This window comes from Procambarus clarkii, chromosome 14 (genome assembly GCF_040958095.1).
Source record: "Procambarus clarkii isolate CNS0578487 chromosome 14, FALCON_Pclarkii_2.0, whole genome shotgun sequence".
In the NCBI taxonomy this organism is placed as follows: domain Eukaryota; kingdom Metazoa; phylum Arthropoda; class Malacostraca; order Decapoda; family Cambaridae; genus Procambarus; species Procambarus clarkii.
This window is the reverse complement of record NC_091163.1, coordinates 8,554,185-8,577,485: the sequence shown is the minus strand read 5'-3', so window position 1 is coordinate 8,577,485 and position 23,301 is coordinate 8,554,185. Positions and strand designations below refer to the sequence as shown.

The following is a 23,301-nucleotide window of genomic DNA, read 5'->3' as shown; positions in this document are numbered from 1 at the left end:
AATCATCCCCCACCACACCCCTACCTACTGCCCACAGCTACCCCCACCCCCACACACCTGCCTCTCACCCCCTTCCTACTGCCCACAGCTACCCCCACCCCCACACACCTGCCTCTCACCCCCTTCCTACTGCCCACAGCTACCCCCACCCCCACACACCTGCCTCTCACCCCCTACCTACTCCCCACAGATACCCCCACACACACCTTTTCCCTCTCTTGACTTTCCTCTCAGCCTTACCTACTGACAAACGCACCACACATCTCCACTTACCTTCCCTCTTACCCCTCCCCTTCTAATTCCACCCGACTCCCCCTTTTATCTCTCCTATTCTTTCTCTCTCCCCCATCCCTCTCCCCATCCCCAGATACCTCTCCTCCATCCCACAATGGTCAGCTTTAGCCACGCCGTCCGCATACTAATTCACACAAACTATTTACATTTTCCGGTTTTTGCATCGCACAACTTGCAAAGCGAACTCGGGGAAAGACAGCCGTGCAACCTGTGCATCTGGCTCAGCAACGCTGTGCAATCGTTACCCAAACACGGGGGGGGGGGTTATGGTGGGTCGCGACGCCAGGGCCCGGCTCCGCCCCTCTTCCTGCGGGCTTAATAGCCTGCTAAATATGTCAATGATAACAGTTCAAGGCATTTTGCCCGGGCTTAATGGCCAGTGGGTAAAGGGAATCGTAATTAGGTAACGCCGTGGGAGAAGTTATAGTTAAGCGGACGGACGTTTGGTCAGTGTATGTGAGGGACTTTTCTCCCAAGTCCATTTGGGTTTTCTCATTTAATTAACTCAAGTGTTTAGAAGCAGAAGTTAACATCAGCAGGCGATAAGTCGTTATAATGTAACTGAAAGATAGTTAACATTAGCGGATGGGTCTGACGTGCTTCGGGGAAAGAGGAGCAGGTTTGAAAATAAATAGCTGTGGATAGTCAAGCCAGGCCTAATGCCACACACCAGGCCTACTGACTTAATGTATCCATAATCTAATATGTAAGAGAGTGGAATGCTCTGGGACGTAGGTTCGAATCCTCGTCACGGCCCTTGTGGATTTGTTCAGGGCTACTGACATACGCCAGAGGTCCTCTACACCTGTGGAAAAAACTACCCAAAAACGCAAAGTAATCAGTGGAATACGTTGCCGATTCGAATTACTGAAAGACAGTTTAACAGGTTTCAAAATACACTGGATAGTTACATGGGTGATTCGGTGTTTGAGATCTGCTTAATATGGACTAACAGACAAGCTGCGTTTTATTGGGCTCGTGTATGACTACATTACTCTGAAGGGATAAGAGGATGGAGTGAGTGAATAGTATCTAACCACTCGAGATATCGCAGCTCGAACGACGACCCTGCAAGAAGCAAGGGCGTCGCCACACCAACCAGTCCAAGTGGTCAAGCTAGAACATTTAATATAAGCCAAATCTCCAACCTGTCGTGTGGGCTTCCCGCCACCACAAGTCTTGCTCACCACCACAATTTATACCATGCAAGAGTCGTTATATAATTACTAGGATATCCAAATAGTCTCACCTTGCAGGCAACCTGTCCCTCCTGCAAAAGTTGCATTTCACTCGTATGCTTTACATAAGTCTCTCCTGTTATCTCTCTTATTCTTTCTCTGCTTTCACGTACTAGAAAATGGAAGCGGCTGGGGAAAGTGACGTACTGTCCCGTTTTCTGTTGTGGGTCCTCTGGCAGGGTTAGGAGAGGACACTTACATTCTTAGGCCAGAAGCCAAAGCAGCTTCGTTAATATTACTTGACACAACTCTTATTGTTGATAAACTGGAAGTTATTACACACCATCCGGAAACTTTCAGGCCAAGGAGCTTTGAGGGAGAAATTTTGATTGTGTTTGAATACTTAATCTGTGGTGGATTGATTGATTGATAAAGATTAAGCCCCCCAAAAGGAGGCACGGGCATAAATAACCCGTAATCTGTGATGGATTGATTGATTGATTGATAAAGATTAAGCCCCCCAAAAGTGGGCACGGGCATGAATAGCCCGTAATCTGTGGTGGATTGATTGATTGATTGATAAAGATTAAGCCCCCCAAAAGGAGGCACGGGCATGAATAGCCCGTAATCTGTGGTGGATTAATTGATTGATTGATAAAGATTAAACCACCCAAAAGGAGGCACGGGCATGAATACCCCGTAATCTGTGGTGCATTGTCTTACCTGTGCTTAGTGGTTGAGGGTTGTTAAAGCTCCCCTGTGCTGGCCACTGGTCAGTTTTGACCAGCTAGTTATGTCCACTCGTGGCCAGGACAAGAGGTTACCCTGATGATCCTCACACTCTTCAAGGTTATCACTCTCCCCTCGCTGCCAAAGCGACCTTCACTCCCTCAAAGGTAAAAAGCAAATCAGCAATAAATAACTTGAAGTTTTCCTTGTTAGAAATTGTAATGAATTAACTTGCTTCTTGTAACCTGGAAAGAAACATTCGCAGGAAAACTATATCTCGTGGTAGTATTTACTCGCAAGCAAGATTGACTGGGCACTGTCCAATACAGGCAACACACACACACGTCTGAATGCCCCTGTTACCTAGCAGTAAATAGGTACCTGGGAGTTAGTCAGCTGTCACGGTCTGCTTCCTCGTGTGTGTGTGTGTGTGTGTGTGTGTGTGTGTGTGTGTGTGTGTGTGTGTGTGTGTACTCACCTATTTGTACTCACCTATTTGTGCTTGCGGGGGTTGAGCTTTGGCTCTTTGGTCCCGCCTCTCAACTGTCAATCAACTGGTGTACCAGTGTGTGTGTGTGTGTGTGTGTACCAGTGTGTGTGTGTGTGTGTGTGTGTGGTGTGAAAAAAAAGTAGTAGTAGAAACAGTTGATTGACAGTTGAGAGGCGGGTCGAAAGAGCAGAGCTCAACCCCCGCAAGAACAGCTAGGTGAATACACACACACACACACACACACACACACACACACACACACACACACACACACACACACACACACACACACACACACACACACACCCACTATCCCACCGCAGAAGCACACGACACTACCTACCACCGCCGGTCCCAATTGACTGATTACTCCATCTTACCCCGCCAAGATGCGGCAAGCAAGAGATGGTGACGCGCGCACGCACGCACAGGGGCCTCCGTAGAACAATAACAGACAGAGTAGTCGTCGTCGTCGTCGCCGCCAACAACAGTGGCGCCCCCATCAACCAACACAGGTCCTCACCCTCCCAGAAAAACACCTCTAGCCAATCTTGAGTGTGAAGCAGTTTTGTAGGCAGATAATTGCCATTCTGTTGTTATGACGGGCCAGCCAGTGTCGCTAGGAAGGGGGGGGGAAGAAGAGGTAGGGGGGATGAATGGGTAGATAGGGATGATGAATGGGTAGATAGGGGGGGGATGAGGGGCAGAAAGGGGATGAATAGGTAGATAGAGGGTGTTGAATGGGTAGATAGGGGTGATGAATGGGTAGATAGGGATGATGAATGGGTAGATAGGGATGATGAATGGGTAGATAGGGGGGATGAGGGGTAGATAGGGGGGGGGTTAATAGAGGACATTATGGTAAGACAGACAGGCAATAATATTGAGAAAATGAGGGAACAAGATGAAGATGGAGGAGACAAGTGGGAAGAGAAGTGAGAAAGGGTTAAGAAGACCAGGCCAGGTCTTCTCGACGTGGCCTGGTCGAAGACCGGGCCGCGGGGACGCTGAACCCCGAAAACACCTCCAAGGTAAGGTGCGCCATTCGCTGTAAAAATGTCATAAGAGATAATTAAAGGAACTGATATGTCAGCCTAACGACCTATTCACCCCATAGGCCTACTCATACAAATTGCTCACAATAATTAGCTCTATGAATATACATGTAGTGAGAGAACTGAGTTCAGTGCGGAACTAGTGAGCACAGATGCCTTTAAGCTGTGTGATCAGGGAAACTGTTAGCGATCGCAGCCTGCACGCCTTCGCACCAGAACAGGGTGAACTCTTTTCACACACAAATCATACTCGAATAAAACCACAAAGGCCGTGATGAGGGTTCATTCCGGGCGTAGGTTCGAGCCCTAATCACGGCGCTTGTGGATTGGTTCATTTAATTGTTACACAAAATGTTTCTCCTGCTAACGTAAGACGTTCAATGAGAACAAATTACATTTGTCTGCGCATGTCTGGGTGGAGCAGACATGCGCAGAGCAGACAATTATAGCCTAGTCGTACACAGGAGAATTCAACAAAGCCTGTTTTCTGACCGTCAAACCCGTATTAGCTTAGGTTACCGTGATAGACTCGGTTGGGAACCGACTGAAGTATTACTCAGAACGCAAGATAAATTTGACTAAAAAATACATCGCCAAATGCTACCAAATTTGCCGATTTGTAGCTATTCGATGTGATTAACATCCGTGTATATTTAGACGCATATTTGGTGTATATTTAGACGCATGTTGGTGCATATTTAGACGCATATTTGGTGTATATTCAGACGCATATTTGGTGTATATTTAGACGCATATTTGGTGCATACTTAGACGCATATTTGGTGTATATTTAGACGCATGTTGGTGCATATTTAGACGCATATTTGGTGTATATTCAGACGCATATTTGGTGTATATTTAGACGCATATTTGGTGCATACTTAGACGCATATTTGGTGTATATTTAGACGCATATTTGGTGTATATTTAGACGCATATTTGGTGCATATTTAGACGCATATTTGGTGCATATTTAGACGCATATTTGGTGCTTATTTAGACGCATATTGACTGCATATATCATCCACTAGGATGATGTGACTGCACCTAGCGAGGCCTTTACACTCCTACAGGTCTTGGACCAGATTCACGAAGCAGTTACGCAAGCACTTACGAACCTGTACATCTTTTCCCAATCTTTGGCGGCTTTGTTTACAATTATTAAAGAGTTAATGAGCTCCGAAGCACCAGGAGGCTGTTTATAACAATAACAACAGTTGATTGGCAAGTTTTCATGCTTGTAAACTGCTTAATAAATGTAACCAAAGCTGTCAAAGATTGAGGAAAGATGTACTCATCTAATTGTGCTTACGGGGGTTGAGCTTTGGCTCTTTGGTCCCGCTTCTCAACTGTCAATCAACAGGTTGAGTCTATCAATCAACATGTACACGTTCGTAAGTGCTTGCGTAAGTGCTTTCGTGAATCTGGCCTCTTGTGTGTATGCTTGTCAGCAATGGAACCTTGAGCATGCAAATTCTGTAGCTAGGGGAATAGCAGCGGCCCTAAACAGTGGCGTGAACCCACATCCACACTTCCGTACAAGCCTTTACCACCATCTTCAATAATATAAACGTTTCAATGGCTCTCAGAGACCCGCCCTATCATCTGAAGCGATACTTACATGGAGAGTGGCATACTTGGGGACTTCTACTACTCCCCCGAGCAAAATCTTGAAGCTCTGAGTTCGACCAGAAATGTAAACAAAACCCGCCAATATTAAAGATGTACGGGTTTCGTTAATGCTTGATGAATTCCTATCCCAGATCACCGTCGTCTCTGCCACAAGGTCAAGTGGTGTCTAGACTGTACCTTGCGGTTCTCACACTCCATTCCTCCCTACCTAAGAGGTTGTAACTCACTTGTAAACATAAATATAGATGCAGAATGGGCAGGAGGAATGGCTTGGTTGAATACTAATTTGTGACGTCCTCGTGAGGAGAGATTTTCAAGTCGATTCTGATTTCAATGTTTGTCAGTGGTGACTGATGTTGTCAAGTGGTGACTGATGTTGTCAAGTGGTGATTGATGTTGTCAAGTGGTGACTGATGTTGTCAAGTGGTGATTGATGTTGTCAAGTGGTGACTGATGTTGTCAAGTGGTGATTGATGTTGTCAAGTGGTGATTGATGTTGTCAAGTGGTGATTGATGTTGTCAAGTGGTGACTGATGTTGTCAAGTGGTGACTGATGTTGTCAAGTGGTGACTGATGTTGTCAAGTGGTGACTGATGTTGTCAAGTGGTGATTGATGTTGTCAAGTGGTGACTGATGTTGTCAAGTGGTGATTGATGTTGTCAAGTGGTGACTGATGTTGTCAAGTGGTGACTGATGTTGTCAAGTGGTGACTGATGTTGTCAAGTGGTGATTGATGTTGTCAAGTGGTGACTGATGTTGTCAAGTGGTGACTGATGTTGTCAAGTGGTGACTGATGTTGTCAAGTGGTGACTGATGTTGTCAAGTGGTGATTGATGTTGTCAAGTGGTGATTGATGTTGTCAAGTGGTGACTGATGTTGTCAAGTGGTGACTGATGTTGCTTGAGATGTTTGGTGCTGTGAGTGACGGCTGATGTTGTGAATGATGTCTGAGGTTGTTTGTGATGTATTCACCTAGTTGTGTTTGCGGGGGTTGAGCTCTGGCTCTCTGGTTCCGCCTCTCAACTGTCTAATCAACTGGTGTACAGATTCCTGAGCCTACTGGGCTTTATCATATCTACCTTATAAACTGTGTATGGAGTCAGCCTCCACCACATCACTGCCTAATGCATTCCATTTACTAACTACTCTGACACTGAAAAAGTTCTTTCTAACGTCTCTGTGGCTCATTTGGGTACTCAGCTTCCACCTGTGTCCCCTTGTGCGTGTACCACCCGTGTTGAATAATCCATTCTTGCGTACCCTGTCAATTCCCCTGAGAATTATGTATGTGGTGATCATCTGAGAACTTTGTATGTGGTGATCATGTCTCCCCGACCTCTTTTGTCTTCCAGCGACGTGAGGTGCAGTTCAAGAAGTCGTTCCTCGTAACTCATGCCTCTTAGTTCTGGGACTAGCCTAGTGGTATACCTCTGAACTTTTTCCAGCTTCGTCTTGTGTTGGACAAGGTACGGGCTCCATGTATGATGTTGTTTGTGATGTCTGATGTTATGAGTGATGTCAGTGATATCTGGGGATGTCAGTGATATCTGGGGATGTCAGTGATATCTGAGGATATCAGTGATGTCTGAGGATGTTAGTGATATCTGAGGATATCGGCGATGTCTAAAGATGCCAGTGATGTCTGAAGTTGTCAGTGATATCTGAGGATGTCAGTGATATCTGAGGATGTCAGTGATATCTGAGGATATCAATGATGTTTGAGGATGTCAGTGATATCTGAGGATATCAGTGTTACACATCACACAGGCGAACATGCCCACAAAAAGTCTCTCCTCTCCACGCTCGGGATATCATGCAACTGGGAATTACTAGACTGTAAAAAGACCAATGACGCAGAGGAAAATCCTAAAAATACTACTTAACCAGTTATTATCAATAATCTTTATTCTATGTATGTTTGAATTGAATCTGAGTGTCCATATTGAAGCCATTCAAGGCGCCACATTCAAATGACTCAAACGCCACATTAACAGATCTAAATCATTGTGGTTTTGTAACGAAAATTTTTTAAACAGAATTTAGGTGTGAGGCGCCTTGTTCATGAGGCTTTATTTCGTGTAAAGTTTATTTAGGTTAAATATCTCTTTTTTGTCTTTATTAAATAATATACAGAACAAGCGTATGTATAAATATATACATCAATTTGCAAGGGAAATATTATGTTATATATAGTTTATATAATTCTCAGAAAACAGATTTTTCCTATCGTCTCAGTCTTATTTTTAGGTCAATTCTTAGAAGTTTGTGAAGTAGATCATAACTTGTGTGGGCGTAGTTGTGGTATTGGGTGTGTGGTGAGGCATATTTCCCATTAGGCGTTGTGTGATGAGGCATGATTCACATTAGGCTTTACGAGTCTGATGCTGTTTTGTGGGCAAGATATCCAAGTGTAGCGTTATCAGTCCTGAATAATCTTGGATATCGTACCGGTTACATAGCCTAACCTCTATATTAGTCTGGCCACAATGATGCTTAATTGTTGTCTGAATGGTTTAATGTAAGAAGAGCAGTGATTGTATGCTGATTGTACGGTGATGGGGTTCTGGGAGTTCTTCTACTCCCCGAGGCCAGGCTTGATACTTTAAGTTAGGCTTGATACTAAGTTAACTTTCATAAGTTCATCGTAAGTTGTTACTCCAGCGAAACTGCCATTTGAAGTAGATATGTTGACACTCCTTCTGTGGTTCGTTTATCCCAAAAAACGTATCAAATATTTATTATGGAATACGTTACCAATGTTTAATTAATTTATCTGCAAAGTTTTTTTTTATTCTGGAATGACCCACAGACCAGGGGCCAGATTCACTAAGCAGTTACACAAGTACTTACGAACGTGTACAACTTTCCTCAATCTTTGACGGCTTTGGTTACATTTATTAAACAGTTTACAAGCCTGAAAACTTGCCAATCAACTGTTGTTATTGTTATAAACAGCCTCCTGGTGCTTCGGAGCTCATTAACTGTTTAATAATTGTAAACAAAGCCGCCAAAGATTGAGAAAAGATGGACAGATTCGTAAGTGCTTGCGTAACTGCTTCGTGAATCTGGCCCCAGGCAAGGAATCTTTTACACTATGTGACAATATTCTAACGATCCAGTATAGCCAAAACATGAAGCCTGCTGTGCTACAGAGGAAGAGTGCAAGTCCTTCACTCTCAGTCAAAACAATGATGATGTCTGCCTCATGGACCTGATATTCATCAAAGCAAAAGTCATTTGGGTTATCAACTATAAGTGAGTTGTTTTTATAACACGCTCAACACCAAGCAAGCTGTCAGTGTTTCAAGAAACCTCTGAGAAGCTTTTTCTTGATCTTCCCACTGTTTCTTTTTACGAATTATCTTTCTCAAGGTTATATATATATATATATATATATATATATATATATATATATATATATATATATATATATATATATATATATATATATATATATATATATATATATAAATTCTTCCTTCGTGGTCTGACACTGTCACATTTTTCATCACGTTAATTTTCGTGATTTACACACACACACACATATATATATATATATATATATATATATATATATATATATATATATATATATATATATATATATATATATATATATATATACACATATATATATGGCGGAGCCTAATCGCTGGGCTAGTAGCCGAGGACTCGTCTCTTGTTCTCTGGAGCCAATCTTGCATCAAGCAGTCGTGGTGGCTTGCTGTTTAACCAGACTGTGCTTGCAGCTTGCAGGCCTGCATAACAATTGCGCCCAAACGAATAATATATACAGTGATGGGGTCTTATTAGGCTCCCTCCTGCATTTTTGCACGGAGCTCTTTCATAATGTTTCTCTGATCCCCCTGCCAATTATGGCAAGAGTCTTATCTCAGGTATTTATGATATTTTCTCATCTGAACTGAAGCGCAACTTTTAGAAATGATGACTTTCATTGTGTTTTCAGTCTCAGCGGAGAGAGGAATTGGTTCATATAGCAGCGCGTTGCTTGAAGAGTCAGCCCGATACAGTACAGTGGAATTTGTAAAATGTTTTCTCATAAATGACAATTATATTTCCATGTGCACAACTTAAACCTGTTACATTAATGACAGTACTAGTGTCTCGCTAACGACACTGTCTCACTAACGACACTGTTTCACTAACGATAGGGCCACAGTAATGACAGTGACGGAGTACTGCCTCGCTCATCTGCTTTGCCAACCACGCAGAGGAAGGTCAACAGATTGTGCATATCGCTTTAGTATCCTTAAGATAAATACTATCGAAATATCCAACTTATTACGATGCATACCATGATACAATTACTCTTATCAGATGATGCCATTAGAGTCTACTACAGAGAGGGTATATATATATATATATATATATATATATATGGTTAAAATGTTACGGTTACTATATTGAGTTTTTGGCTGTGAAACTTCAATCTTTAACAATGTTAGCCTGATTTGAGACAGAGATATGGGAACTGCCTTAGGCAGCACGTTATAACGTATAGTTTAAGTCCAGCATATATGTATAGCTTGAGGCTATAAGATGACTACTGGCCTACATAAAAAGACATGGTTGACAGTCCTCTTAGCTATGGCTGAGACTATTTTTCCTAATAGATATAAGGCCATAGTCTTCTTGGTATTGTTACTAATTCAGCGCTTACAGTTTTTACAGATATATAATGTTACGGAGCAGTTTTAGGAACATATAAATATAAATTCCACTTTGGACTATTTCTCCACTATTGTCGGTTCCTGAGGTGAATGTTCCCGCGTTGTCTGACGTGAATTTATATCTGGCCTTAATCCATTAAAGTGTTGGGTGGTGAAGGGTACTTTATGAAGCCTACTGCTCTTAGTGTGGAGGTTCTCACGCCCTGCCCAACCGCCCACGCCTCTGACAATGGTGGCGGGCAGCCCTGCAGTGACCAGCGTCCAGTGCTGGCCGCCCCCTGCTGGCCTGCCCTCCATCCCCGCCATACCTACGGCTCCTCCCTTCCCCCCCCCCCCCCCTGACCAACCGCTGCCTACCGCCATATATCACTGCTGTTCACCACCACATCATCACTGCTGCCTCTACCACACTACCACCACCGCTGCCCACCACCACTACTACACCATCAATGCTGTCTACTACTGTACCACTGTACTGTCCTCCCCCCCCCTCACACCACACCATTTCTATCCACGACGATACCACCACCACTACCACACCACGACTGCCCATCACCACCCCACCGCCTCCCTCTACCACAATTCACCCTCCACATGAACTTACCATTGACGGCCAGTAACGTCACCATCACAGACTTACCAGCCATGCTGCTGCTGGACACTATCCACAAACTTACACTGACTTTCCAATCACTAAACTTGGAAAGCTTATTTACAGTCTTGACAGTATTCTCATCAAACACGCAAAGCATCATTAAAACGTACACAATACACGTGTAGATGTTAGGTCAGTCTCCCGAAGACTCAAGTTCAAGTATGTTTATTGAGACAAGAAAGAAATACATCTCAAAAGGATAGAGTAGCTTAGACTATTTCACCTGTCATCTACAAGCTGGTGCCCCTTGCTTCACGTCCTCTACATGTGTATTTAAGGTAAATTTGTACCTTGTATATTCTTACGGGCTATTCATGCCCGTGCCACCTCTTGGGTGGCTTAATCTTCATCAATCAATCAATCTTGTATATTCATTCCTTATCTGAAAATGTTCCAGAGTGGAAGGAAACGTTGTAGAAAATATGCCCCCCTTCAATAATCATTAGTTTCTTTACCATGTCTTTCAGTAATTTGCTTTTCTTGATCCCAAGTGTGTATGCGTGTGACCCACAAGGCTTCCCCGGATGCTACATATCGTCTTCTTCGAGGTAGAGGGTCCCTACTAAAGCAACCTGAGGTGGTATCCCCTATATATATATTTACAAAAATATATATATAAAATATTATATTAAAAAAACGTATCGGGGTGGATAAGCTGTTGACTTAATCGCTTAAATAAAAATCGTTTTTAAAACTATAGAGGAAGAAAAGTCAATATTAATTTGGGTAACATTTGGCTATACTGTACTGTGATTGTGATTTACTTCCAATCATATTTGTTAATCCATATGCAGGCGATGAGTCACAATAACGTGGCTGAAGAATGTTGACCAGACCACACTAGAAAGTGAAGGGACGACGACGTTTCGGTCCGTCCTGGACCAATTTCACAATCGACTTTAGAATGGTCCAGGACGGACCGAAACGTCGTCGTCCCTTCACTTACTAGTGTGCGGTCTGGTCAACATATTTGTAAAGAAAGTAGCGTAGTTTATTGGGGTTATTTCCCATCTCTCATTGATTTACCGGAGAAAATCTATGATAAGTATTTTGTGATCGTATTATCTTCAAGCATCTTAAAGTTTAACCTTCAAAATCTTAAGAGAATAGTGATACAGACAGCTTTGATGTTTCTAGGGAAGAATATATATATTTGAGAGAACTCAATTGGAGAACATAAATAGAGTGAAGCCTAGAAGTTCGTGTCATGACGGCAGGAACGTGTACAAACTGTCTCTTAAGAATTCACAGCGAAGACAGAACTGTCACAGGGGGGCTCCTGTCTGACATGGAGTGGCCGCCAAGGGCCTCCAATGGTGCTTCTTGAGGCAGACCAAGAGACCACTGCAGGCTTTTATTTCATTGTATTTATGCAAGCCTCAAACACGTTTCCTGTAGACCTGTTTTTATATTTGCATATAAATTTATAGTAAGTCATTGTGAAAAGGAGGCACACGTATGAATTTAAAGCCAAACTATTAATCATACAGTACTTTTAATTATATAATGATATATAATGATTTACGATATTTTCCTTGACGTTTCCTTAGGTGTAGTGGCTTGAACAGTCGCTTCGCTAGGCTAGCTGGCGGCCATTCGCTTTCACAGATTATAAATTGATCTTTTCCTCCATATACCTAGATGTAATACATCTAGGAAAATTATACACTGAAAAAACACGGATACTGGCATCTTATCTGCCAGCATTATGAACACTGTGGCTATCTATCCTTCTGAAAATAACGTCGTGATCAAATATATTTAAGCTTCCAACCTGCCGCTTTCCAGTATAGAAACAGGCTACAGTACATAATTTCCTAGACGTTCAATCTCAGTAAAATCTTTCAGGTCTTCTGAGTCTGCAAATGCACTAAGAGAGGTGTTTGCAGACTACGACCACTTTCAATCTTTAATGAGTGTTCCTTAAGACAATAAAAAGAAAAGGAAGGATAACTATCATGCCTCTTGGTGGCTCTCAATTCTAGTTTTTAGCCTCGTATAAACTGGTTTAGGCTTCATCTGGCTTGCTTGTAGCCGGTTCCGAGTTTAATCTCGTATCCCAGCAGGTGATTATTGCGTTCCCTCTTGCAAACTCCTTTGTTCTCGCAAGATTTCCTGCATTTGCTTAGAAGGTCGAAGAGCCAAGATCTTCGGATGATACAGTATTAAACCTTCGGATGATAGTGTATTAAACCTTCGGATGATACAGCATTAAAACTTCGTATGGCACAGCATTAAACCTTCGTATGATACAGCATTAAACCTTCGTATGATACAGTATTAAACTGTCGTATGCCACTATAACTATTTTCCGCGCGATAACTCCAATGTACAAAAAATGTGTCAAATGCCTTAGTTAAAATCCGAGAACACATCGTTAGTCTGATTTTCATTTCTATTAATTTTTGGATTTGATTAGTAATCAAGTGACTGCGGGCCAGACACAGATGGGTTGACAGCGCTTCGGATTCGTAGTCCTGAGGTTCCGGGTTCGATCCCCGGTGGAGGCGGAGACAAATGGGCAAAATGTTTCTTTCTGATGCCCCTGTTACCTAGCAGTAAATAGGTACCTGGGAGTTAGACAGCTGCTACGGGCTTCTTCCTGGGGGTGTGTAAGAAAAAGGAGGCCTGGTCGAGGACCGGGAAGCGGGGACGCTATGCCCCGAAATGATCACAAGATAACCTCAAGATAACACTTAATTACTATATCAATTCCATGACATTATCACTCTGTGTCTAATTGAAACTAGTCACTAATTTTACAACAGGTAACCATTTGTCACTAATTATGAGCAAATTCATCCTTAATTATATATAATTAACTTATAAAACAGGTAAGTCACAATGTCACCAATTATGAAATAGGTTATCAATAATTTCATCGATTTGATTACAGGAAGTTAGGCTTGTGTTCAACGTCTCTGCTTATAAAGAAATCCTTAATATCCTTAATAGAAATTCTATGGCTTGGCGCTAGGCACCACCACCTGGCTCCTCCACACCACCTACAGGTCAGCACCACCACCTGGCTCCTCTACACCACCTACAAGTCACCACCACCACCTGGCCCCCTCCACACCACCTACAGGTCAGCACCACCTGGCTCCTCCACACCACCTGGCTCCTCCACACCACCTACAGGTCAGCACCACCACCTGGCCCCTCCACACCACCTACAGGTCAGCACCACCTGGATCCTCCACATCACCTACAAGTCACCACCACCACCTGGCTCCTCCTCACCACCTACAGGTCAGCACCACCACCTGGCTCCTCCACACCACCTACAGGTCACCACCACCACCTGGCCCCCTCCACACCACCTACAAGTCAGCACCACCTGGCCCCCTCCACACCACCTACAAGTCAGCACCACCTGGATCCTCCACATCACCTACAAGTCACCACCACCACCTGGCTCCTCCTCACCACCTACAGGTCAGCACCACCACCTGGCCCCCTCCACACCACCTACAGGTCAGCACCACCACCTGGCCCCTCCACACCACCTACAGGTCAGCACCACCTGGATCCTCCACATCACCTACAAGTCACCACCTGGCTCCTCCTCACCACCTACAGGTCAGCACCACCTGGATCCTCCACATCACCTACAAGTCACCACCACCACCTGGCTCCTCCTCACCACCTACAGGTCAGCACCACTACCTGGCCCCCTCCACACCACCTACAGGTCAGCACCACCACCTGGCCCCTCCACACCACCTACAGGTCAGCACCACCACCTGGCTCCTCCACACCACCTACAGGTCAGCACCACCACCTGGCCCCCACCACACCACCTACAAGTCACCACCACCACCTGGCCCCTCCACACCACCTACAGGTCAGCACCACCACCTGGCCCCTCCACACCACCTACAAGTCACCACCACCACCTGGCTCCTCCACACCACCTACAGGTCAGCACCACCACCTGGCCCCTCCACACCACCTACAGGTCAGCACCACCACCTGGCTCCTCCACACCGCCTACAGGTCAGCACCACCTGGCTCCTCCACACCACCTACAGGTCAGCACCACCACCTGGCTCCTCCACACCACCTACAGGTCAGCACCACCTGGCTCCTCCACACCACCTACAAGTCAGCACCACCTGGCCCCTCCACACCACCTACAGGTCAGCACCACCTGGCTCCTCCACACCACCTACAGGTCAGCACCACCACCTGGCTCCTCCACACCACCTACAGGTCAGCACCACCTGGCCCCTCCACACCACCTACAGGTCAGCACCACCTGGCTCCTCCACACCACCTACAGGTCAGCACCACCACCTGGCTCCTCCACACCACCTACAGGTCAGCACCACCACCTGGCTCCTCCACACCACCTACAGGTCAGCACCACCACCTGGCCCCTCCACATCACCTACAAGTCAGCACCACCACCTGGCCTCCTCCACACTACCTACAAGTCAGCACCACCACCTGGCTCCTCCACACCACCTAGAAGTCAGCACCACCACCTGGCCCCTCCATACCACCTACAGGTCAGCACCACCACCTGGCTCCTCCACGCCACCAGCAAGTCAGCACCACCACCTGGCTCCTCCACACCACCTACAGGTCAGCACCACCACCTGACTCCTCCACACCACCTACAGGTCAGCACCACCTGGCTCCTCCACACCACCTACAGGTCAGCACCACCACCTGGCTCCTCCACACCACCTACAGGTCAGCACCACCACCTGGCCCCTCCACACCACCTACAAGTCTGCACCACCACCTGGCCCCTCCACACCACCTACAAGTCAGCACCACCACCTGGCTCCTCCACACCACCTACAGGTCAGCACCACCTGGCCCCCCTCCACACCACCTACAGGTCACCACCACCACCTGGCTCCTCCACACCACCTACAGGTCAGCACCACCACCTGGCTCCTCCACACCACCTACAGGTCAGCACCACCACCTGACTCCTCCACACCACCTACAGGTCAGCACCACCACCTGGCTCCTCCACACCACCTACAGGTCAGCACCACCACCTGGCTCCTCCACACCACCTACAAGTCACCACCACCACCTGGCTGCTCCACACCACCTACAAGTCACCACCACCACCTGGCTCCACAATAATAAAGAAAAAACATTAATAAAGTGCCCTTGACTTCACTTTTTCCCTTTATTAAATAACTTAGTGGAAAATACAACTTTCACACATATATATATATATATATATATATATATATATATATATACATATATATATATATATATATATATATATATATATACATATATATATATATATATATATATTATATATATATATATATATATTTCTCGCAACAGAATAGGAAAAAAATACTTAATAGCATTCAAACCATAATAAACATACTTGGATTGATATTGTTATATATTTCAACTAATCCCAAGATAGTTAGCAGTTGTAAGATGCCATTTAAAGGTCAATTACGTGTTAGGGATGATTTAAAGCGCCCCAAGAAGCGTCAAAGACCTTCGAGGAGGTAGATAAGACAAGGAGATACTCACCTGTCTAAGAGTCTTCCTCAGCGGCTCCTCACAGCTTCCTCCAAGAGCTTTCCCCTAATCACAACCACCTACTGGATCACCACACACAAAAACAACCACTTTCGATCGAGCAAAAATGTGTAGGTTAATCTTTGTTATTCAAGAACACTTTTGATGCACCACATCCTCGGCGGGGTGTTGCACGGTTGCACTTGTGTTGACTTAGGAAGACCCCGTCTCTCACAGACCCAGACCTGCCCACTGGAGTGACCAACACTTGACTGAAGCTCAACATCCACCACACACTCGAGATGCCAAATTATCCCTAATCCTCACGAATCCCGCGTCAGTGCCCAATATGTTTCCCCCATTCCCTGCAAGATTAAAATCCCATATTCGTTACTACTTTAACTCTTCTATGTAGGACTAGTATATTCACGGGAATTTTGTGTAATTTATTGTTTATGGGAGTGAGATAGGGATGCCCCAGACTCGGGAAGCGTGAGAGTTAGTGAATGTGAAGGATGTTGAGAGATGAGAACACAGGTTGCCTCCAGGGTGGGCACTATTCGCGCCCTCTGCCAGACGTACGACACTCCACACACCAATCTAAACCTTCCTCCCTCTCCTAACTCTCCCAATCTACCTAAAACACTTGAACTGAACTCAAACCAGCTGATACAACACCAAGGATGGGTTATACACGATTGTATTCAAGTGGAAAGGGATATTGTATCAGTGGGCACCTGCAGGAATGAATCCTTTGCCTGGCAGCGAGGGACAAGGTGAGTCTGGGTACCCGGCAACTACCTGAAGCTCTTAGCTCCAGTTCTAATTTGAACTGATTACCTCTCTAACAGTCGGCTAACACGCAATTCTAATCATTTTTCTGCCTTGCTAATGTGGACATACACGTTGTGTGTCAGTTCAGTTAGCGGCTGTTTGCTGTCGTGTTCAACGAGGCCTTGTCGTTAACTTTTCTCAAGTACATCATTTATAATCCTAATGATCAGGTTCAGACGCTTAATATTTACCCTTTTTCCTGTATAAATCAATATCATTTGAACTGCTCATAAACTAAGTTAATTTATAAATCCTTTTCCACCTCGTTTATCCCTTTTCAGTATTTTGTACCTCGTGATCACGTCCTCGGCGTGAGTTCACTTATTTGTATGATGCATAATTATTTTAGATTTTGAATTGGTATAAATGTACCACTTGTACATTTATGAATAGTTTAAATTTTAATTACATTTTAATTCTCAACCAGTTTTCTTGTTCCTCAGTAGACAGAAGTTCTTGCGAGGTAGACTCAAGAATTTGGGGTTTACGGCCCTGTAATGATGCGGAAAATTGGTTTACTGAGAATTATATAAAATATATATATATAATGGTTGTATTTATCTTGTAAATTGATGTAAATGTGATCTTTATATTGTATATTATTTAATAAAGAAAAAATAAAGTCTTGTAATACACACTTGAGGCTGCCAATAATTTACCTGGAATTGTTAAATTTTAATTTATAATTTTGTAATTATTAAAGAAGACATTTTGAGAAATCTAATTCTTGCAATGAACGTTTCGAGGTAGCCTCCTTCAAGTCATTTTTTTAAAACTACTATTGTGATCATTTTGTATATATTGTCTTCCATACGGGCTCACCATAGCCCGTGCTATTTGGAACTTTTTGTTCCAAGTAGCGAATCTTAAACAACAACAACAATCTTAGACGTACAGAGAAAACCAAGATGCTAAACAACGAGATACTGCTGTCTGAAGATTAATATGTGTATTATATCATAAGCTGTACACAGCCTCAACATATGGCCCTCTACATGTTGCAAAAAGGCCTCCCAGAGGGCCATGGGGACCCCAGTTTGGGAAATAGTGAACGCATGTGTTTAAAGGCATTTTTATTTACGCCATACGTCTACGCACTTTGCATTTTATTACCAAAACTGAATGTAAGACAAGTTAATATCATGTTAAGGGAAGTACTATAGCAGGGTGTACTGTTAGAGTAGCTCCTTTTAGTACACCTCGCTGTCACAAGGGTGACCCAGAACAACGATAGGTCTTAATTGGTGGTCCTTTACCACTGTCGAGGTACAGAAAGCTTATTAGGATTCTTGAAGTAATTTTAAGCCCCCATGGGTCGCCCTGAAGGGTAGTAAGCGTAACTATCTCGTTGACAAGCGGACCCAGTTATTGATCGCTTGAACAATGTTCTTTAAGAACGCTTTCGAGCATTTTTTTTGTCCATAGGCATTTAAAGACAAGTTATTAGATTCTGGCCAGTTCAGCACGCTCTCAAGGCTCGCCTTCTCTGTAACCACAGTAGGCCATTGACTGACCATTTCCACCCACAATAGTCACCTGACTCACAGGCAGATATTTACAAATAGATGAACAGCGGTGAGCTCAACGGGCTCGCCATAGCCCGTGCTACATGGACATTTCGGTTTAGAGTAGCTAAAACAACAAGACTAGCGATGTGAAAAATATCCATAGTATGTTTTGGATGAACTATCCAAGGGTAAAATCCATTTACCCGTTTACCAAGGATAAACTAGTGCCCTTATCCTAACCTACCAGAGGACCCTAAACTGAAAACGAGACAGTATGTCAATTTCGCCAGCCGCTCTACCATTTCCCAGTACAATTTTTGCCCTTAGGAAGAGTATACGTCAACATGCGACGCTCAATTAGAAGGACGGATATCGAGCTTAGACCTGCAGGCTCATCACGCCACTAACAATAGCATTTTTTCCAATATTAGTAATAATAATTAGAGCCTATCAAATGTACCTTAACATACTGCTAAGGTATTAATTAATAACTATATTGCTGATCAATTATTAGCTAAATTAAATAAACTACTGTTCCTTAAACTCTCGGCTCAATAAAGAATCTTTATTCCAGAATTACGAACGATATTCATAGTCGTACGACCGCCGAGTGTTGTCCGTGGAACATTTAAATATAGATAAGAAGTTCTGAAGTGTTGAATACCCAGAACTAACATTAATATATAATCTAGTATTAACAGAAGCTCATATCAAGAGGATAACATCAGCGGCATATGCCAGGTTGACTAACATAAGAACTAGTATTAACAGAAACAATAAGCGTTCACATATTGTTCCAGACTTCAAGAAATAAAATATTGTGTCCAGCTCCCCAGATGAAGGATTTGTTTTTTTTCCCGTTTCAAATGTTATTAATTTGATGTCATACTGATGATGTATGACATCAACTATGGGGTCTTTACTGCAAAGTGGAGAATAAATTGTTGCATTATTTATGTGCCACAATATACTGATATCAATCAAATTGTTTATTAGTTATAATAGTTCAAATAATCTTGTACTCAGAGAATTTAAATTCTTTAGGTTAGGCTGCTCATATTATGGTTGGATTGTTTGTCATTATGGTAAGGTAACGAACCAGTGCCTCGCTGCCTACAATCTGCTATTAACGAAATTGAGGGTGATTGTAAATATCTGACGCTTTAAATTGTCTTTCTTTACGAAAATTTGACAAGAAAAAACGGCGATTTTTCAAATTTTACCCAAACTGACATGCAGTTTCAAAACTACGATGGATATTTAAAATACTATGTTGGAGCCCGATTTTTGAACGTAATTGAAGGTGATTGCACACATTTTGAAGTATTAAATGTTGTCGTTTTATAAGGAAATTTGACCATAAGGAAAATGGAGATTTTACGCTGTCGAGAATAAGTAAACTATGGTCTCCATGGAAGAGTTTGTAGTATTAAGTCGAAATATCTGGTTTACAATCTAGGTTCATTCAGTTATGACACGACATGAATGTTAACGGATGCCATAGTGTAATCTAATGTGTTTTTTGCATTACGAACTCACGTAATGTCCCCCCTAATTCCAGGTCAAGTGCATCGCATGTAATGATGCTTGCAAGAGATCATTGCAAGATGCTCATCCCTGATCACAATGAAACCTGTAGCCTCAGGTGACTTGTATGTTTGTTGAGACAACAAAGGAACCTCCATCCCACCCTCTCCATCTCTCTCTCTCTCTCTACCCTCCCTCCCTCTCACTCCCTCTCTGAGAGGGCTTCCAACATGCATTTCTCCACAATTAAAACCATCACAATCTCACACTTTCACGTTCCTCCGTGCGACGACCTCGACCACGCCCATCATGCTCCCTCGCCCCACCTTTCTGCGATGCCGTCACCACCCTCCTCACGCCCACCACAGCTCTTTCCTGCCGCCCATCTTCATGCCACCCACCCACCCCCCGCCTTCCCGCGAACCCGTCTTCCTGCCGGCCGAACGGCCGCCCTTTTTGTCGGCCGCCCACTGCCTCGTTTTCATCCGCCCTCCGCCTCTTGCAGGGTCCTGCCGCCCACCGACCTTCTCTACACCGCCCACCGACCTCTCTACACAGCAACAGGTGCTCAACACCACAACAACAGGTGCTCAACACCACAGCAACAGGTGCTCAACACCACAGCAACGGGTGCTCAATAACCTGCGACACGACTCCCCCAACACCGGGAAACTTGCTCTATAATAAACTATTATTAACAATTTCGCGTTTGAGTGTGTGTGTGTGTGTGTGTGTGTGTGTGTGTGTGTGTGTGTGTGTGTGTGTGTGTGTGTGTGTGTGTGTGTGTGTGTGTGTGTACTCACCTAGTTGTGCTTGCGAGGGTTGAGCTCTGGCTCTTTGGTCCCGCCTCTCAACTGTCAATCAACTGGTGTACAGGTTCCTGAGCCTACTGGGCTCTATCATATCTACACTTGAAACTGTGTATGGAGTCAGCCTCCACCACATCACTGCCTAATGTATTCCACCTGTTAACTACTCTGACACTGAAAAAGTTCTTTCTAACGTCTCTGTGGCTCATCTGGGTACTCAGTCTCCACCTGTGTCCCCTTGTTCGTGTTCCACACGTGTTAAATAGTTTGTCTTTGTCCACCCTGTGTGTGTGGGGGGGATGGGATTCGAGTGAGGGTTTTGGCGTGCGCGTGTACGTTTGTAATTAGGTAAAACAGTTGCATTTATTACGCAAATGTAGCGAACAAACTGTCTACCCAACGAACTTCGGGCAAATAGTACACAGGCCTTTCACACATACCTCTTTTCTTAATTACCTGACATTTTCTAATTACCTGACACTTGTCTCATTACGCAACAAGAACCAACAAGACACTCTCCAATAGGCTACAGGAATCACCCAGGTGCCAACCCATCGTTTAGTCATAACTGATCACTTGTATTATCCAAACTGTCTGAAGTTTTTGACAGTTGGGTTGTTTTTTTAACTAGTTTTTCAAAAAAATAAATAATAATATACCTGAAATTCTTATAGAACACTATATCAAGATAGTAACCCGCGCAGACTATTCAAATGCATTGATGATGAATTCGAAATAACTTTTTGTAACTTCGACATGCCATTAATATCTTGAAGATAAAGAATTTTGGGCATAGCTTCCCGCCTGGTCTGTGTCTCTTCTGGTGAGAAGAGAGATTGCTGGTGGATTCTGAAATGAGGTGATGAGCCAGAGTTACTGACATGCTACCCTTCTCCCCCCCTCTTCTTCACGTGGTGATGCCCTTCTTTCTCTTCTTCAAGAGGTGGTGCCGCTGTCGGCAATTCAGAATTTAGAAACTTATATCTTTCCAAGAGCAGCCATTCTGAGTGCTCTCAGAACACAGTACACAGTACATGAATATCGTCATGATTTGACTTGTATTTCTACAATGTTAACTGCACCTGGGCTTTTTATTAACATATTTAGGTACACCTGGGCGGCTTTGTTTACAATTATTAAATAGTTAATGAGCTCCGAAGCATCAGGAGGCTGTTTATAACAATAACAACAGTTGATTGGCAAGTTTTCATGCTTGCAAACTGTTTAATAAATGTAACCAAAGCCGTCAAAGATTGAGGACAGATGTACACGTTCGTAAGTGCTTGTGTAACTGCTTCGTGAATCTGGCCCCAGGTTCGTAAGTGCTTGCGTAAGTGCTTCGTGCATCTGGCCTCAGGTTCGCAAGTGCTTGCGTTACTGCTTCGTGAATCTGGCCTCAGGTTCGTAAGTGCTTGCGTAACTGCTTCATGAATCTGGCCCCAGGTTCGCAAGTGCTTGCGTAACTGCTTCGTGAATCTGGCCTCAGGTTCGTAAGTGCTTGCGTAACTGCTACGTGAATCTGGCCCCAGGTTCGTAAGTGCTTGCGTAACTGCTTCGTGAATCTGGCCCCTTATGCAACTACCCTAGACTACACGAAGGGTTGCATAGCTTGCAACAGAGCACAGGAGGCATGTGTACCGACAGACGAATTCACACCGCTTCATGGTAGACACATCCAGGGAGCTTACTCCCGTCCTGGTTAATGTTTAGAACTAAACTATCCTTGCTGGTTGGTCGCTAAGGTGGTGGCCTTAATGACCCTTCAGAGGAGCACAGAACAACCAAACCCTAATCGCCAGAACTGTTTGCAATAGACAGTCACAAAGATTGTTTTCTTGACTCCAATCTCCCGCTCATTTTCTAACTTTTACAAATTTGCTTTCTTTCTTTCAAATTACTTTCTAACTTTTAGCTCATCCTACAGCTTGCTAATGGCTGTAGCCTCATCCTACAGCTTGCTAACGGCTGTAACCTCATCCTACATCTTGCTAACGGCTGTAACCTCATCCTACAGCTTGTTAATGGTTGTAGCCTCATCCTACAGCTTGTTAACGGCTGTAGCCTCATCCTACAGCTAGTATATCGAATTGTATTAACGGAATACGCTAAACCGTTACAAATGTGACGCATTAGTCAAATCTGAGCCCTTGTAATGTTGACGTTTTCTATGCGTCGTCCACGATAGGCTAGGTGGGTTGCTTGGGTTAATGCGTTTCTGGGTTAGGCCAAACGGTTGCATTCTTTACGGAGTGGTGGATCGAGAGAACGGGATGATAATGTGTGTCTAAGCAGCCTCTCCGTGTTGGTAATTTGCACCGGCTTCCTGTATGTTCTCACCCCTTCCAAGGGCGCCGGGAGGGGCGCCGCACACCTAACTGCGCGCGC

At 44.1% G+C, this 23,301-nt stretch overlaps 2 protein-coding genes across 2 annotated transcripts in view; one reads left to right on the top strand and one right to left on the bottom strand.

Annotated features, from left to right (window-relative positions):
* The window catches only part of LOC123771875 (protein N-terminal asparagine amidohydrolase), a 159,654-nt gene extending 143,133 nt beyond the window's left edge, over positions 1–16,521 (bottom strand). Inside the window, exon 1 of the mRNA XM_045764617.2 lies at positions 16,251–16,521. The gene's annotated coding sequence lies outside the window, so the exon portion shown is untranslated. The remainder of the gene's footprint in view (positions 1–16,250) is intronic.
* LOC138364679 (uncharacterized) lies at positions 3,583–22,994 on the top strand. The gene is made up of 3 exons (XM_069324655.1): positions 3,583–3,626; positions 13,866–14,456; positions 22,829–22,994. Exons 1-3 carry the CDS (start codon positions 3,583–3,585, stop codon positions 22,992–22,994), a joined length of 801 nt encoding a protein of 266 aa, XP_069180756.1.
* The last annotated feature ends 307 nt before the right edge of the window (positions 22,995–23,301 follow it).

Excerpts from the sequence above, each read along its gene's own strand:
- LOC138364679 (XM_069324655.1), top strand. The coding sequence starts at position 3,583 with ATGAGGGAACAAGATGAAGATGGAGGAGACAAGTGGGAAGAGAA. Across the intron at positions 3,627-13,865 it reads GGAGACAAGTGGGAAGAGAA|GTCAGCACCACCACCTGGCC; the intron begins GTGAGAAAGGGT and ends CACCACCTACAG. Across the intron at positions 14,457-22,828 it reads CCCCTCCACACCACCTACAG|CTCATCCTACAGCTTGCTAA; the intron begins GTCAGCACCACC and ends TCTAACTTTTAG.